Below are 18,443 nucleotides of genomic sequence, written 5' to 3'. Positions count from 1 at the left end.
GATTTTTCTATCAAAAATCATATTTTATAAGCCTTCAACAACAAAATAGTTGTTCCTTATGTTACACGCGTATGGTTATTATTAATGTGTTGGTACCATTTGGTATGCAGAAGTAAACAGTGAAGAACATAATAACCAGTTTTGCCGCTTTGTAACACGCAGTTGTCCCACTAGCAAAAATGTTCTACGAATGAGGAAAAAAAGCGCAAAGATACATTATGGTCATGGATATAAATGACAGCTTTCCATCAATTTTCCTTCGCTCAACACTCCCGTAGTGCAATTACACCGTTTGGACATCAGCTGTCATGTTGACGCTCGCACAAAGGTTTACTCTTCTGTCTGGTACAGAAGAAGAATACCAGTCCGTGACGTCATACAACCGGAACGCAGGGTGCCTGCTGATCTTCACCAACAGGTAAGCGTCCATCCATTGCTCCATGTTAGCGCATCATTTCACGCAATTATCAGGTAACAAATGACCAAAATATGCTCACATTCATGATGTTGGCGTTTTGTGAAAGTTGCTCTATGTTTACATCGGGTGAGAATGTCGTGGAGAGAGAATTTTGTCTCCAGTCCCGTAATTACAAATTTAGACCTGTAAACATACACATTGTGAAGACGTAATATTTTTGTTCACTTATTTAACTGTAATAAAAGGTCAAAATACAACCTATCCGCGTGATGCAGTTTAGATCTTCCGACACTCTTAGCCGCGTTAGGCTAGTTTGGTTGACTCTGTCCCCAAGGCGAATTATGTAAATACAATCATAAAAATGTTTAATTATTCACTTCCAAAACACCTGGCAAGCCAGCAAGCTTTCTGATGGCCTAAACATTATCAGAATCACTGCATATATTCAAATCCTAAATTCTGAATTTTGTCACCATTCATATTTCCTAGCATATTTCTTGGATACACTGCCTCCAGTACTTGTATGTGGATGCTAAAAATACAAATTTGCATTCAAGGTCAGCACAAAACTGCTGAACAGGAAACCAATATTAGGTGCAAGAAGTCATTTTGTGTATTTTTTTTAATCCCAAAAGCCAACTCACTCCAAATATTAATTTTATTCAGGTACTGTACTATGTTTGTCCTAAATTTTATTCCAAATCTGCAAAGAATTATTCGGCCTACTCACGTTGGACAGTAGTATAGCACAGTATAAGACCCGGTGCAAGTGCAACTAACCCATGTCTGTGATCTCGTGGTGAATGTTGATATTACAACTTAAAACTATTCGTGTGTATATGTATGTATGTATGTATGTATACAGTATATATATACACAGATATATATGGAGTTGGATTATTAAGTCTGTAGACCCAGGTACTAAACTCACCGCCCGCCACCGCAAAACATGAGGATTACGATCCTTGTGCAAAATGTTGTTGAATAAATTAATTTCCATCTCTTTAATGAGCTTTATATTTATTTCTAGATTTTAAATAATGTAATGTTCCAGTCAAGATGGGGCAGACTATGTGCATCTGCTCCCGTGGCTCCATCACCATTGACAGCAAAAAATACTACTTCTTGCAGAAACTTGACGAGGGGTAAGATAACACATATGGTCCCTTTTTGATGCAAACACACATCGGTTTGCAAAGGGATTTGCATTTTTTTTGACAAAAGTTGCATTTCAACAAAATACAGAATTATTCATAATTTCTCTCTCCAGTGGTTTCAGTTACGTGGACCTTGTTGAGGGGGTAAAGGATGGTCGATTCTATGCCCTGAAGAGAATCCTGTGTCATGATCGAGAAGGCCGTCAGGAAGCCCAGACGGAAGTGGAAATGCATCAGATGTTTAATCACCCCAATATAATTAGCCTCGTGGCACACACCTTTGTTGAGCGGAATGGGAAGAGTGAAGCCTGGCTGCTTCTGCCTTACATAAGAGTAAGTTGCTTCTTCAATTTTGTTTTGGTTATATTTTGGCAAAGCAACAACCATCGGTCAAATACCGTGATGCTCATTCTGTCTGTGTGTGCAAAAAAAACAACAACAACCCAGAAGGGAAGTCTGTGGTCAGTTCTGGAGAAGCTTCGAGAAAATGGGAGCTACATGCCTGAAAAACTGATTTTAAAAATCTTTCGTGGGATCTGTTCAGGACTCAAGGCCGTCCATGACAAAGGTTATGCTCATCGGTAAGAACGTTTCATACAATCCTGCACCCAAATACAGTGGTACATTGACATAGGAGTTTCAAAAGTCTTGAAAAATGTCAACACTTCAATCGTGTAATGATTTTAAATAGTCTCAAATCTCTAACTAACCTGACAGTCGTAAAGACTGTCTCAGTAACATTATGCGACCAACAAAAGAGTGATGTGTTTTTGGCCAAGAAAATATGCGCATTATTAATGTACTGGAGTAAATTTACACAACATGGGAGTGTGGAACAGTGGAAACATTGTGGAGTTGGTCTTGAAGAGTCTTGAATTTAACTTTTCTTGAGCTGTAGGAACCCCAGTCAAGGTACCACTGCAATCTTTCAGTCTCAGAATGAATAAGACATGAATACTAATCGTCTCAATGTATTTGGTCAGAGACCTTAAACCTACAAATGTGCTTCTGAATGAGGATGACAGCCCCGTCCTGATGGATTTGGGCTCTATGAATAGAGCCCGCATTGAGGTAAGAGGCCTTGAGCATTTTGAATATTTATGAGAAGACTCGATTAACATATCCTGAAGTGTGTAATTTAAGATACAGTACAGCTGGCTGGTTTGTGACCCATCTGGACAGACTGGTCGGATTAGGTAACTTGCCTAATAATGTTTATTGAGAAAATTGTGTTGTGTGTTTTAAAAGTGACTCGCTCCACAAACAACAAATGGCAAGTTTGGGGATTAAAGTTATGAGAACCCTTCGCATATGGCCTGATTACTAAGATACTACATTTGACTAAATTGCAGGTTCACTCTAATAGATTGTGCGCACTGTTCGAGGGAGGTTTTGCATGGTCAACAAAGAAAGCGGCACAATTGGCACCAGGTGTACAAGTGATGGAGAGTGGCCTATTGAAATAAGGGGTGTAAACTTTAGCGACAGGAGCTCTAATGTTTTGTTTTTTGCTTTTTTTACCAAAGACAATTTTAGAGAGCACCGCAATGTAAAATCTTTGAAGAGATGACATTGGAAGTGTGAGTGAAAGAGACAAACATTTTGACCCCTTTTGAATGACACACAGCTTGCACATGTTAAGGTCCATCTGAACTTCTTCTAGGATCTTTTTTTTTTAAATATCTGCCTCATTAGCATGAACTACCAGAGAACTGTATTGTCTCAGTTAAGAATGTTTTTAATGTCAGAAGCATTGATACCCAGTTTTTGGAGACAGACTCTGCTTGGTGGCTGGGGAGTGTCTACCACCCTCTAGTTATTCCTTCCTTTTCTCCTACTTTGGTCTTACGCCCTCGCAAGAGGGTGACCCAGCATAAACAATGCCTCTGTATTGTTCCTATGTATGACTCCATGGTCTTAAATGGTATGATACAGTTTGAGTAAGCTTCGGGTGCAGTAGATAAAGAAATTCAAGGCAGTAGCAGTGGAAAGTTACAGCATCCAGCAACTTAGGATCTGGTCTGGGTCTGTCTCAAACAGGTGCCTCAGGAGGTCTATCCTAACACACATTCAAAGAAAGCTTATGTTACAATTGTCCATTACCATTTGTTAGATGTTTCAGGGGGGAACAAGTTGAACACAGTCTATCACTCCAATAATTTGGAGCAAGACAGCAAGTTGCAACTGCACAAAAGTCATGCTTTGTTTCATTGAACTTGTATCAGTAGCATTATGTTTAAAACTTGTGACATCACATCTGAAGAATTTCTCTGGGAGAAGACAGCAATAATTGCCATAGTGCATTAAAATGATCAAGATGCAATGAAAAAGAGTTTTGTCATAGGTGGTATGGCATGACTCCTTCTTGATACTTGCTTCAAGTCACCCATGAGATCATTCAGAAACTCCAAAATTGTATTACTGATGTGGCATTCCATCTACTGTGCGAGTATTTTGGGCGTTTGGATTGAAACAACTAATCTGCCCCTTTTGCAAATCCAATCCCAGATATGCCCGGTTAGCAGATCAACTTCCATGCTGATTTGATTGGACAGATTAGCGTTTTATGGAAGTTTCATAAATCAGCCCCACACTGTTGATGGCTATGACAAAAGATTCAGTTGTTGGGGCTGATTCGGGGCGACTGTCAGCTTTCTTGGAAACACTTTATTTCCACATTTGGGACTCAATTCCAGGTCAGGGGTACCAGAGAAGCAATGACTTTACAGGATTGGGCTGCCCAGCGATGCACCATTTCCTACCGTGCACCTGAGCTCTTCAATGTGGAGAGCTACTGTGTTATTGATGAGCGCACAGATATTTGGGTAAATCCTGATATTTTACTTTTAATTGGCGAATGTTATTTCCAAAGTGACATTGTCAAATGCTCTTCTGCCTTACTTTGCTTCTTGCTGTACTCATCCAGTCATTGGGCTGCGTGCTGTACTGCATGATGGTGCTGGAAGGACCCTACGACCTTGTGTTTCAGAGAGGCGACAGTGTGGCCTTGGCAGTTCAGAACCCTGTGAACATCCCACAGCCCTGCAGGTGAGTTGTTATTACGCTGAACACCGAGGTTGAAATTCTTTATGTAATAGTAGCTTGACAGAATGATTCAATCTCTCTCTCTCTCTCTGTCTCTCTCTCTCTCTCTGTCTCTCTCTCTCTCTCTCTCTCTCTCTCTCTCTCTCTCTCTCTCTCTCTCTCTCAATGCTAACCGTTAGCATGTAAAAGGCATTTTTCATACATGTTAGCTTTAAGCTAAACAGTCTCGTGTGAAATACTCTTTTGTTTTATATTAGTTTGACAGAAACTTGAACTGGGAATTTTTGAAGATATGTTCAATATTTTCCAAACTGCTGTTTGTTGTGAAGTAGGTTGAACTGAATTCACTGCCACCATACAGCTGTCGCATCTCAAGCTGAGCTCAAAACGAAAAATTGTCAGAATGACAGAAACTCGTGAGTCGGGTCACGTTTATCTCAAGGCACCCCTGTAGTGGAGCTTTTTCACTGTCGTCAATATGTCTCGCATCCTCCCTAATTCACTCTTTGTGTGTCTCTTCCCCAGTTACTCAGACGGGCTGCAGTTGCTGCTGAGCTCCATAATGGTGTCCAACGCCCAGGAGAGGCCGAACATCAGCTGGGTACTTGAGCAGGTAAAGGACCTGCAGAGTTGCAGCCCAGACACCCAAACCAATACGGTCTGAAAGGACTTTTGCACACATTGAGGAATGGCTCCTATTTTATGCTCAGAAATCCTTAATTTATTCATGATTGGTGAAAAAAACCCCAGAGACTCTTTTGATCACCATTTTAACTTTTCAATGACTTGCTGCTTAACACACAACTTGTGCGCTGCAAATCAGCTGAGAATATTATCAAAATGCATAAAATAGAATCTCCATTCCCCGCTTTTGATTTCCATTGTATTCTTGCATTGTCAAAATTGTTCTTATGTGCCTTATGTGCTCAAATGAGGTAGAACGTAAACGTTGACCTCAGAGCTTTCCACAAATTGTTGGAATCTATTTGCAGGCGCCTGATAGTTCGATAATAATCAATATTTGAACGATTTACGATATTGTGCTTTGATAAATCTTGGGTGAATCAGAAAGCTTGATCATTGGTGAGCACGGGCACATTTGTAATGGCTTATATTTTTTGTCAAATATTCACGGAGCTGAAAGTACGAGGTGACATTCCGTGCCAAAACAAAGAGGCTAGATTAGACGTCCCTTTTTTTTAAATTGTGTCACGATTACTCCGAAGTATTCGCATTTCTTAGTTACGGGAGGCGACTTGTGTTTTCCAAAATTTACGACAGTAAGTACAAGTGTCATCTTAAAAACCGCACTGAAGTAGCAGTGACTTATTGCAATGCCGCTCATGACCATACAGCGGCACTACATCACCACAGACGAGTGGGTGCTGTTCCACAGATCACCAAGGTTTTAATCATTTTGATAATGACTTGAGACGTCTTAACTGTAATTCCAACATTATGCAACAACATTCTCCCCCACACTGTGTTCATGTTAAGTGTAGTCTTGCATTCATGTGTGACTTTTATACACTTTTGTTCTCTCAGGGCTTGCCCTCAATGGGTCTCTTAGTCACTCTTACTAAACTCTAATGGTACTTTTTTTAAAAATCCATGATGACATAATGTTTTGTATTATTTGCCGTGACAACCTGATCCTTGTCTGTAAAGGAAAATTCTGTTCATTATTTCAGCGGTAATGAGCACTCTGTTTCAGTAAGTGTTTGAAAGTGATAATATTCCTGTAATGACAACCATGAATATTATTATTATTATTATATAAGACTAATGCTATTGGTCTTTCAATTGTACATTTTCTCGTGTGTCATTAAAAGTAATGACGAAAGCTTTCTTGTTTAGTCGACGTGCATGCAGAAAAATCACACAATTGAATGACATCTAATATATTGGCATGCAGGCCAAAATTTTTACCCTTTCATCAAAGAAAGACATATCCGCAATTGTCACTGAATCGGCTTGAAACTGACAGAAGTTATTAGAAATAAACATTTACTGAAAACAATTTAATGAAACTCTGGCTTTGCTCTATTTTTCCGTTCCAACAGCATTATTAGGTCAAGTGTGATGCGTCATGTTTTGCTTTTTGCTTGTCCCCTGATCTTCATGTTTTGCTGCACTCAGTCAGAGGATATTTTGGCCAACTCCCCATGAGCAAGCTTCCAGCTTTCGCAGGTTTAAAGGGTGCCTTCCACAGTCGCTATGTGTCACTTCTTCCAAAGCTGTTCAATGGGACTTAAATCAGCACTCATTGGTTTGAGATCTGCCATGCTTGGCTATTTTTTAGCTGTGTGTTTTGGGTCATGACCTGTTGTCTGACACTGGTTAGCACATTTCTCTCCAGAGTGTCTTGATAGTCTTAGGATTTCGTTGTACCGTCTGCTGGGACAAAACTGAACCTCCTCCATGATTCATAGCAGTTACGGCATTCTTTTGTGTGTGTGCTTCTTGTTTGCATCTGTAAACATGGAGCTGAGATGACTTGCCAAAAAAGCTAATTCCACTCTCTTCAGTTTCAATATTTTTTCAGTGAGGAGTGCCATCAATTTTGTCTGCATGTAAATACAGACTGAATTTTTTTTTCTTTAAACAAATGTTTTATTGGAATTTTTTTTGTGTTCATACACGAAAGCAATTTGTTACACACATAAAATGCATTTGAAATATCAGAAGGGTGGTAGAATGTTTTTAAACAGTATGTTAAGTATTAGTAATGTACAATAAAACTTCAACCCAAATGACTTTTTTAAGCGAACCATTTTCACCCATTATGAAAAATAAAATGATTTAAAAAATGCGCATCCACAAAGATAATGCCATCATAGTAAGATTTTAATCATTTATATGATTATAGTTGTTCTCAGTCGTGTGAAACTACACTGCGTCATACTTGGTGGTTCGAATATTTTGCCCTCTTGTGAAGTTGATCAAATAATTCTGAACACCTCTCAGATGCAAACGCAGTGCTGTTTTTGACTTGATTCAACACTTGTAACCAAACACATCAATTATGACATCACATCATCAGCAAGTGTGTGTGTGTGCGTGTGTGCGTGTGTGTGTGTGTGTGTGTGTGTGCATGCGTGCGTGTGAGAGACGCACATGCTGTTTCAGTTCTGCAGCTACAGAACAGAAACACTGAACCAACAGCATGGCAAATGTCCACCTAACATATGGTAGAATCAATTACGTTGAAAAGAAATGGAAAATATGCAAATTTGGCAAATTTCGAATCGGTAGCGTATTGGATAAATCTTGCAGGGTTTTTGTTATATTGCTTCCATCTTGAATGAATAGTGCCCTTTTATTACGCACCTCGGTTATATTTGTTTTGGTGTGCACATTCCCTGACAAAAATGAAACGGGTCCCCCCGGCTGGATTTATGATCCTCACAACCACCCAGATCAGTCAGATGTCACACTTATATTGCTGCCCGTATTACATTCCAAGGCAGAAGCACACACAAATGACAAGCCATAAATGACCAGCCGTTAAAAAAAAAAAAAAAAGAAGATAACTTGTATTTACGGAGCTGTGCTTTTATTTATTTTTTATTTACCAATATTAGAATTCATTACACATGAACTAATCATATCATAGGTAATCTCTTCCTCAGGTGCCCCCAGCAACCCAGACTCCGCTGTGCCCCTCTTTATTCCAAACACACCTTTCTATTCGCTATCAAGTGCCGGCAGAAATGATGTCATACAATACAAGCGTCAGGTCAACCCTCATTTGAGTGTCACTTTCAATGGGATTTTTCACATTAGCCAGTTAATATGAATTTGCATTTCATTTTTGCAACTGACTGCAAGTCTTTCACCATAAACCAGAGTTTTATTGATTTGCTGTGAATCAATTAGTGAGATATTTAATTAGCAAAGCATTATGGGTCAGTGCTGAACTGGTCCAAGCCCGCCCCTTTAAATTATGACACATAAATTGGGATGTGTTGCAGGTGTGAGTTTCCTCACTCTATTCGCTTCACAAAGAAATGTTGTGATACCTCCTGAAAGTCCCCCCCTCCCCCTCAAAAAGATCCTATTTACTTAATGTTTTATTTGCAAGGACCTAGAACTTGCGCTGGCACTCACGTCCAAATTACCCTTGGCTGCATCTGAAAGAGGGAGAAATATGGCCATTACATCTACACCGCTGAGGGGATGATTTAAAATGTGTTGTTTCCCCCCCCCCCCCCCTCCATGCAGACGCTTTCCTCTCACTCACTCGTTTATTCATGGGTGTATTTGGGTTAAAATGCATAACGAGTTCATTAAGGGGGATTGGCGTAATCAGGAAGGGTATTGCCTTAATTACTGGCTGAGGGCCAAAGCGATCCATCCTCTGCGAGATCGTCAAGCCACCTTGTCCACCGAGCTCACTAATTTAATTAAGTGTACAAAATGCTGCACCTTAAAGTCACCCTTGGGGGCAATTATGGCACTGGAGATTGAAATATCTCCACCGGGGGTAGTTTACTTACTGGCAGGAGATTGCCTGTGTCAGTTAGCTGATTGCATTGATTATATTGATTTGTAACAGCTTTTCGGGTAATTTCATCTGCAAAGGTGAGAGCAACACGCTGGCCCAGAGAGGGTTTTATTTACTTATTCTTCCTTTCTTTCTGTAAACGTCAAACTCTTTTGCCAAGTGATTAGACGGAATGGACCTCAACAATAAGTCTTTTCGGGTGGTAGTTGGTGCGGATGGATCGATACTTGTTATTTGCCGCATAAGGTCAGAACAGGTCGGAAGTTGTGAATTCGGTTATAGGTACGACAATTCTAACTGTGCGTTTGTGTGGAAATAGCAAGAACTTCATCTTCAGACAGAGCTAAATTGGTTTTAGTTGTTGAAGTTTCTTCAGGGCTGATACCAATTATTAGTCGTCAAGAAGGCTGATCACAGATATCTGGAGCTGATATTCATTTTCATTAAAAGGGAAAAGATTGACTTTCAAATTTAAAAAAATGCAAACTCCAACTCTTTGTTGCAATGTCTTTACATTGCATCTTAGACAATAGACATGTAAAAAGTTCAGGGAGCCCCCAGGGTCATCAACGTGTCTTTAACTAAAGTTCAATGAAAACTTCAAACAAGTAAAGTCATTTTTTTCCAAAATTTCAAAATTACCGGAATGTTAAACTTTCAGTTATGCCGGAATTTGTCAAATTGCCACATATCAGCACGTATAATCACCCTGGTCAATGATCGGGCCAGCCAATAATTGGTCTCTCTCTAATTCATAGTCTTCGCCATGAAGCTGAGAAGCTCGAGCTCACTTGCACCCTGGAGCTCTCCAGCAAGTCATATCTGCTTCTTTTCATGCCACCTTTCCTTAACCTTTGTGGGAAACGTCATCAGGTCAAGGTGAGATGACAAAGTGCTTCCTTTTGAACGTAAGAAGCGCAGTTTAAAATTAGTTCAACGGAAGGAAGACTCTAGTGTGAACGTGCACTAACGAGCGTTGATGACCTGTTGCTGGAATTGAATATTATATTATTGAATGAAATATTACGGCCGTGAAAGATTATGGGGGAACAAAGATGTCCTGCCCTTTTGTAAAAGTTGTTTAGAATGCTCCAGTGAGGCCCCTTCCTCAGTCAAACAACCTTTCCTCCAAGTTCTTCTCGGTCATCTTACTCGGACAGGAAAGAAAAGAAAAGGAAAGGTTTAAAGCAAACGCCAGAATTTGAAGAGCCCCCCCCCCCCCCCTGTTTCCACTATTCATCCCTGCCATGTTTCTCCAACTACATTGCAGTCCACCTAAAATTCTGTGGATTAGACATTATTTGGAAAGACAAAGCACCCATGAAGTCAAAGATACTGAATGTATACCACTTAGGAACGATGTCTGAGTTTCCACCACATTTCCACTCCTCATCAAGCTGTTTAGAAAAGAAAAAGAAAAAAAACTTTATTAGTCTCGCAATGGAGAAATTCCCAATTCACAGCAGCAAAGTTATGAAAGGAAGAAGTACAACAACAAAATATAAGAGCTGCTGGAAAGGCAGCCACTCTCGCCTCACCTAGCAGATTCTTTTCGAGTGACACTTGGCCGTGGAGAAGACTTCATTTAGCATTTATTTTAGGCGTTTCCCTTGTTTTCTCAATCACTTTGCCTTGGTCAAATGACATGGAAAGTTTTCTGAGAACATTTCGGCTTTTGTTACCCGTCAAGGTCAAAGTCTTCCCGACTGTGAAGGTGCTTTGATAAACAACAATAGTGTCTGTTGTCGCAAATTAATTAACAGAAGTGTGACCCAGCAGATTGTTTTTTAATGCAGGCCTCTAACCTTTTGCTAAGCGTGACGAAGGCAAAAGGAGGCTAATAGTGTGATGAGCAGTTCATCAGTACTGATTAAGAGCATCGGATGACAAGCTAATCCCGTAGTGGCGCAGTCATTAATGGTGACCAACGAAGAGTAAATTAACTGATTAAACATGTCCCCCCCGGCCGACAAGTGGCAAGCAGACGCCGGAGGGAGGTGCTTCATGAGTGATGGATGAGGAAGCGCGTTTATGGAGCGCACCAGTAGAGTTGTCACTGAATGAGTGAAGTGTCTTCATCAATTTGGCTCTATTACCATGTCAATAAGAGAGAATGGCGGGGGAGGAGGAGAGAGGAATACGACAAGCCTTCTCATTGTCATGCGCGCGGTTGGTGGCGCGCCAGGCGCCACCCCCGTCCCCCCCCACAACCGGCAGGCCGGTTTACCGTAAGGCTGTTTAATTTTCCTGAAATAGGGCTGTGGCGGCTGTGCCATGCTGATGACAAGAGTGACGGGCCTGTCACATCTCATCTAGCTCGGCTCGTATTCGGCTCAAGCCCCTCCCCCTATCTTCACCTCCACGCGTCTTCAGGTGTCAAACATTTTCTTCAAATAAACGGCACTCCCGGTCTGTTAAAATTATGTGCGGAGAAGTGGAGGGGGGCTGGGTAGTTTGGGACTGATGGCGGAGAAGGACAAAAGTAATAACTGGGAGCTGTTTTTTTTGTTTCACCTGCACGGATTATTATGGGTCTCTTTATCATGTGAGCCAGCTCAATGATGCCAATTAGATGCGGTGACACTGAGGATGTGGGGCGAGTATAATGAAACAAACAAAGGTTGAATCGAGGCAACTGGATTCCTTCTTTGGTGAAGATGTTTCAGCTTGAATCCAAAAGGCTTCTTCAGTTCTAAATTTTCCAAGTAGAGTCTCGTAGTAGGGTTGTTTTTGTTGCTGCCAGGTATGCTTGGTGACTGAATGTCCTGCCTACCAAAACCAACCGGTTATTGTCCAGAGCTATTATTTCTGAAGTGCAAAGCGAGACCTGTGTGATGTCATCACATGAAAATGGCCTCATGAAAAAATGGAAAAAAACCAGTCAGTTGCCGCATCCCTACATTTTTCGTCACTTTAATTGGGTAACTCATGCATATGTGATGTCCAGCTCTGTGATGTTACTGTGATTTTACATCACAGAGCTGGAGCACCCACTGGTCAAAATGAGGAGTATTTGGTGGCAACAAGTGACCGTTTGCCCGGGGCGCAAATCTAACCAGGACCGCTTCTGCACGCGTGTAAATGCTCATTTGTTTATATGTGCCTTAAGATTGACTGGCGACCGGTCCAGGGTGTCACCTATACCTCTTGCTCAAATTTGACTCCAGCTCGTCCATGACCCTCGTGACGACATGCGCTCTAGAAAACGAAAGGGCAGATGATTTAATATTGATGTGGTCTTCATTTAAAAAAAAAATAAAAATTCAGGTACTTGTGCTTACATGCAAGGTGGGGTATAATGTGTGAATGGAGCCACTCGAGTTTGACCTTTTATTGATGACACAATGGGCTTTGATGATGTCAGGTAGACAGATTGTCCCACTCTTAACCTTCTTTTGAACCCGGAGTGCCACACAAAAATCAACCGCACACTTTCACACCAAAGCAAACAAATACCGTATCCACATTAATGCCACTTAATTCACTCCGAGTCATTACTTCTCAGGTGAGGCAATGACACATTTATTTTGAGTCAGCATGAAGACGGCAGGTCAACAAGTGCAAATAGGTTGGATTGCAGAATGTCAACAGCTCAAAGGTTCATGTTTGAAAGGTGAAAACTATCATCACGCTGTATGTTGTTTACTTAAACAGTCCTGGAAAAGCAAATACTTATAGCACTATTAACTCAAAGTGACTCCAATCCAGGAAGACGATTACATGAATAACATCATCTTCCTGATACAGAAGTGGTTTTTTTGGGGGGCGGGGGGTTGCGGTAATACAGTGTGTGTGTGTGCGTGTGCGTGTGTCCATTTGTGACACCTCTAAGTATAAAACAACAAAAGGGCATTTGACCAGTCTACAATGAAGAAACACGCTTTGAGCAAAGCTGACTCTCCGCAAGGTTTGAGTTTGACGTCAGTGACTTTTTTTCTTTTTTTTTTTTTTTTTGTAACGTGGCGACCACCATTCACTTGAACCGCGTCATCTTTTCTAACCATCGTGAGATACACCTTTGACTAAGTACTGCAACATTTACTGTTCGTACTCTGAATCTGAGGTGCCCGGGTGTTTTGTTATTCTAATTGTATCTTAATGAGTCAGCAATAATAAAAATAATACAAAAATACATAACTTTAGCTCTTTTTGTGGAAAGCGGCATCCCGCCTCTAACCAATCCATCTGGCAAACGAACAAATGGTTTGCAAGATCTGTGTGCCTCCGTTGCTCGAGGAACGGGCTGCTGTTTGGGCAAGCAAGGATGGCTTTGTGGAGGGGGAGATTTAATTAGAGCAAGTGCCTGTATCCCCCTCTGGTCACCTGCAGAGTATTACTACTTGCTGCCAGAGGTTAACTGGCCTGATGAATGGGATATGTGACACTTTTGCATATACACGCACGCACACACACTAACACACACACATGCACGCTTGTGTTGTAGAGAGCAGCTAAGGGCTGACATGGATGTGATATTGAAAGAACTTGTACAATGTTCTGCTGAAGAAACTGATTTTATTATTTATTGATTATAGAGTTTTGTTGTTGTGGCCGCGCTATTGGCACATTGCGCTTATCTAATTCATGGGTTTACTTGCACTGTCTGCAGACAACACAGCTGCGGTTACTACAATTCTTGTTTTTGGACAATTATCAATGCCTTCGTAGCTTTTGACTTGTGAATATCTCAAAATGCTCTTAACCCTTGTCCCTCTATAATCTAGTGTAAACAATGACACCTACGTTTGCTTTGACACTTCCTTTTGTTTTAATTGTTTTATGGGCAGATTCTGTAACGCTATGGAAATGTTTCTCACTTTATGATCCTGATGGTTTTCATATCAAATAATATAACAATGAGCCCTTGATTATCTTGTGGGGTACCATTCATTCCATTCCCTCCCACAAAGGTGAACATTTGTGATATAGAAAAAAAAAGATTATTATTTTATTAATTTTTTTTGTAACTTGCATCTTTATTATTTTAACAACATATAGAACCATACAAGTCTGAACATTTGAATACAAAGGGCTTCGTATATTTCCACCCATAGTTAGTTTCCACAACAATGTCCATGTATGGCTGCAAAGGTCCTTTAACATAGGAAAAGAAAAAAATAATTTGTTTAAAGTTCGATCCCAGCTCCGGCCTTCCTGTGTGGAGTTTGCATGTTCTCCCTGTGCCTGCGTGCGTTTTCTCCGGGTACTCTGGTTTCCTCCCACATTTCATAAACATGTATGGCAGGTTAATGGAACACTCTAAATTGTCCCAAGGTGTGAGCGTGGATGGTTGTTCGTCTGTGTGTGCCCTGCGATTGTCTGGCAACCGGTTCAGGGTGTCCCCCTCCTACTGCCTGAAGACAGCTGGGTTAGGCTCCAGCACCCCCGCGGCCCTTGTGAGGACAAAGCGGTTCGGAAGATGGTTGGATAATTTGTTGAATAATTTTACATCTCCCACACACTTTAAACATATTGCAAAACACTTTTTATCAACTCTTCCTTTCACGCCTATTCTCCCCTGTCGACTCGGTTAATGCCAACATATAATGCAAAACACCATACATGGGCTCAGGGAAATTGATGGAAATTTAGCAGAGATGTTACAATAATTGTAAGCTGTCAAGCAACTGCTACTTTTAAACAAATAGAGCTTCCAATATCACTCACAGGCATATGTCATCTGTCTTCTGTTGACAAAAAAAATCAATATGAACGGAGATCAGTTGGAGACATTCTCTGCCTCTTATCTCTGGCACAGCGTGGTATGACACAGAATGGGCCAACTCTAAATTCAACTTCTCTGTATACTGTGTGAATCCATCAAAATAAAGAATTAAAAATCTGTGATAAAGCAGGGGCTCAAAGGAATAAAACCATGATATGGCAGGTGTTCACTTTAAATTGTCTTTGGGAGTTGATGTAAGCACATAAAGAATATCCATTACACAGCCAATTTGGTCAAAATGCGTTGGTGTTTAGTGACATTCATAAGGTCGCCGCATGCAAGTTTATCTCAATGAAGAAAATGTCGCTGCGTATTTTACATAAATCCTGCGACTTAATCAAAGCGAAGGCCATGTCCATTAATAACCTGGTGTAGTTGGCCTGATGACAAAACACACTGCATCTAATGGAACAATTTATATCAATAATGCTGCTTTGTCAGGCCTGTGACACAGGCACCGGCGCAGGGAGGGTGAAACACAAAGGGAGGACGGCGAAGGACATTAACTGTAAATTGAATGAGGTTTTCCAATATTGGCATTAGCATTCACTTCATTTTGATTGTAGAAGCAAACATAATGTGTACACACAGAATATAAAATATCATTAGTCACATTGCCAAAGTAACGCTGGCCTTAAATCCAACCAGTGGCATGCATATAGAAGCATACCAATGAGTAAATGAGCCAAACAATAAATCCGCACTCATGAATAGGCATGTGATGTTTTTATCATAATTTAGTTCTATATAGTCTTGTTATTGTCTCGATCTTATTGGGATAAAGACACAATTCTCATCTCTTTGGCCCCAAACACCAGTATGATGAATTTAAAAGAAAATGAATAAGAGATGCTTGAACTGACTGTTTCATGAAGCAAATTTGAAGCTTCATTTTACCATCATTAATTCTGGGATAGTGTGTATAAAATGGCAAAAATTATGCACGCACGCACGCATGCAGGCACACACACACACACACACACAATTACGGGTCCATATATTTAATGGCTTTTAAGAATCCAGACATTCAATTCCAGGTACGTTTTTTCTAAATGAAGGTCTTCAAATGGCTGGCATTGAATTTTAAGGATATCTTTTTCAGCATGGGAGACATTTACCCGTGTAAAACCAAGGCAACAAAAATCACAATACAAAAATGACCTTTGTACATCACAGGCTGACTAGAACTCAAGTGGTTGATGTTTATCAGGAGAAGGGGCAGGATCTTCCAACCAATTAGTACACTGACACAGTGTGTTGCCGACTCTGACCTCGCGTCCCCTTGCAACCATAAATAGAGCAAATATAAAAAACAAAGAGTGAAAAAAATACACGGGGGAATCGGGAAGAGGGTATAGTGCAACCATAATGGGTTTAATGCGTGTGTTTTTTTTCAACCTCAAAGCCAATGTTACTTTTGATTAAAGCTAAAACGTTACCAATAACTGAATCAATTTCCACTTTGATATGTGTGAAGTATGTAGGATGCATCAAAGCCACCAAGGCCGAAATTCTTTTCACAGATTTGTGCGACTTTGTTTATCCCTTCACACAAATTTGCTAAAGATGTGTCTTTTGTAACTCTTCCGGTATGATTTCAAGGGCACCCGAGCCATGTCGCAGAGGCCCCAACTCACTTTGTCACGCCCCTAGCGACATTTTGATCAAATGAGAGGCGTTAAAATACACCACAGGGCTGTGATTTACATCTGCCACAATGTCCTAAATTTACAAATGTAGATGGGGCTCCATCAATCCATTGACAATGTTAAGTGACAAATCCATTCCTACACAGTTTGGGGATATTGACTCCTTCCAAATAGAAATTACGTGATGGCAGGTGGCACTTCACTGAACATAAAAACAGATTAATTTGCCTAAAAGATTTGCCTTTGACGTAATTGAATTTGTTTCCTCGTCTGCATGGCTCTTTACGCACTTGGCATCAACATTTTCATCTCGAAGCATAACTCTTGATATTTCATGTTTTACAATTAGATGCTGTGCTAGTTTCTAATTCAAAGTTACACTCAGGAGAGTTTACATACTTGGTTACACGTGGTTAGTGAAAAACGTAATTGATAAATAAGACACACCGACTCAACATGTCTATTAGTTTTGACACGGCCGCTTGGCCATCACTGGCTGCAGATGATCACGTTACATTGCTTGTCCAATCAGTGCTGCGGGAAAATGTAGTTCGCTCAGTAGTCAATGTGTGACTGTCATGATAGTACGTCATGCATAGTTCATTTTGTGCACCATTAAAAAAAACAGACTTATGTCTTGAAATTTTATTCACTTTTATCTGTTTTTAATGAATGTGTTTTTGTCTTGAATTTGTAAAAAAAAATTGAATCAAATGTTTTTATTTTTCACTAATGAAGGGTTTGAACCACTGATCTCGGCCAAGGGTGCCCAACCAGTTGGTCGCAATCAACCAGTACTCCGCGACTGGTTCCAAATCGATTGGGTGGGTGGAGGGGAAAGAAAAAAAAAGAATAAATAAATAAATGAATAAATCAATAGATAAATTGTATCTGTGTTCATATATATTATAGTGTGAGTGTACATTGCACCCTAAGCATAATATCAGTTTCTCTTTCACAAATAAAAATAAAAATAAAAGAAATAAAATACATTTAAAAAGGCAGGTCTCCTTTTACCTACGGGAGCACGTGAACTGCATCATCAGAAGTTGTGAGCGGTCAGCAGTGTGGAAATGGAGCTTGCAATCATAGCTTGTGTGATATATCTTTTTTTTTCCTCTCAATCAAAATTTGTTTCATCTGCAATTCTCCAATGGCACTGACAATGAATGGGAATCTGCAGCACCCAGAAAAGCGTTTTAAAATGGTGCACGTGAGCTACGATAGTCATGTTTGTGCACTTAACCTCTGCGTCAGGTCTCGGTGATTTACTTTTCACAAACTCACAACCCCTTGTATCTACTTTGTTTTTCTGTTTCGTTCATGTTAGGGGGCGTTATGGCTGTTGCTCATCATGGCGTGTGTGTGTGTGTGCGTGTGTGCGCGTGTGCGTGCGTGCGTGTGTGTGCGCGCAAATGCGCGCATGTGCAATAACGGGTTGATGGCGGGAGTATGATTGTTTGGAGTAGATCTTTGGTCCAAAAAGGTTGCTAAATTGGATAATAAAAAGGATAATTCTCAATAGTTATCAACAATAATAACTCGAAACCGCAACAAAAAATTCATATCCAACCTAATCCACTTTATAGCACATTTTAAAGGGGAAGTCAACCCAAAAGTTGTGTTTACAATAATAAGTTCTTTGCAGCCCTACTCGTTTAAATGTGGCATTCTGATTAATATTGTGTTTGTGGAAAATGAGGTAAGCATCAGAATCCATTTTTGTCCATCTCAGGAGGCGGCCATTTTGCCAGTTCCTCTGGGCTCAGCTAACGACCAATCACGGCTCCCCTGTTTTTGGAAGCTGAGCTATGATTGATTGTGACAATTTCAAAGCATAATTACTGCAATATAAAATATCCGGAATAAAACAAAACGTTTAAGCAAGTGCAAGGAAGACGTCCTCAAAATCATACTAGGTCTACCCATGGTCAAAACAATT

The 18,443-nt window shown here is 40.4% G+C and overlaps 1 protein-coding gene across 2 annotated transcripts; it reads left to right on the top strand.

Moving 5' to 3' along the window:
• Positions 1 to 349: 349 nt before the first annotated feature.
• stk16 (serine/threonine kinase 16) lies at positions 350 to 6,650 on the top strand. Of its 2 annotated transcripts, none has more exons than XM_086107603.1 (8): positions 350 to 418; positions 1,449 to 1,563; positions 1,689 to 1,908; positions 2,023 to 2,156; positions 2,559 to 2,646; positions 4,272 to 4,400; positions 4,502 to 4,623; positions 5,146 to 6,650. In XM_086107603.1, exons 2-8 carry the CDS (start codon positions 1,478 to 1,480, stop codon positions 5,282 to 5,284), a joined length of 918 nt encoding a protein of 305 aa, XP_085963729.1. In that variant the 5' UTR covers positions 350 to 418; positions 1,449 to 1,477; the 3' UTR covers positions 5,285 to 6,650. The 2 variants fall into 2 exon arrangements, with proteins under 2 accessions (XP_085963729.1, XP_085963731.1); XM_086107605.1 differs by lacking the exon at positions 350 to 418 and adding an exon at positions 444 to 471.
• The last annotated feature ends 11,793 nt before the right edge of the window (positions 6,651 to 18,443 follow it).

Source organism: Hippocampus guttulatus, chromosome 3 (genome assembly GCF_054856545.1).
Source record: "Hippocampus guttulatus isolate MCC_2025c chromosome 3, RoL_Hgut_1.0, whole genome shotgun sequence".
NCBI lineage: Eukaryota > Metazoa > Chordata > Actinopteri > Syngnathiformes > Syngnathidae > Hippocampus > Hippocampus guttulatus.
The sequence above is the reverse complement of the archived record's forward strand: the minus strand, read 5'-3'. Positions and strand labels throughout refer to the sequence as shown.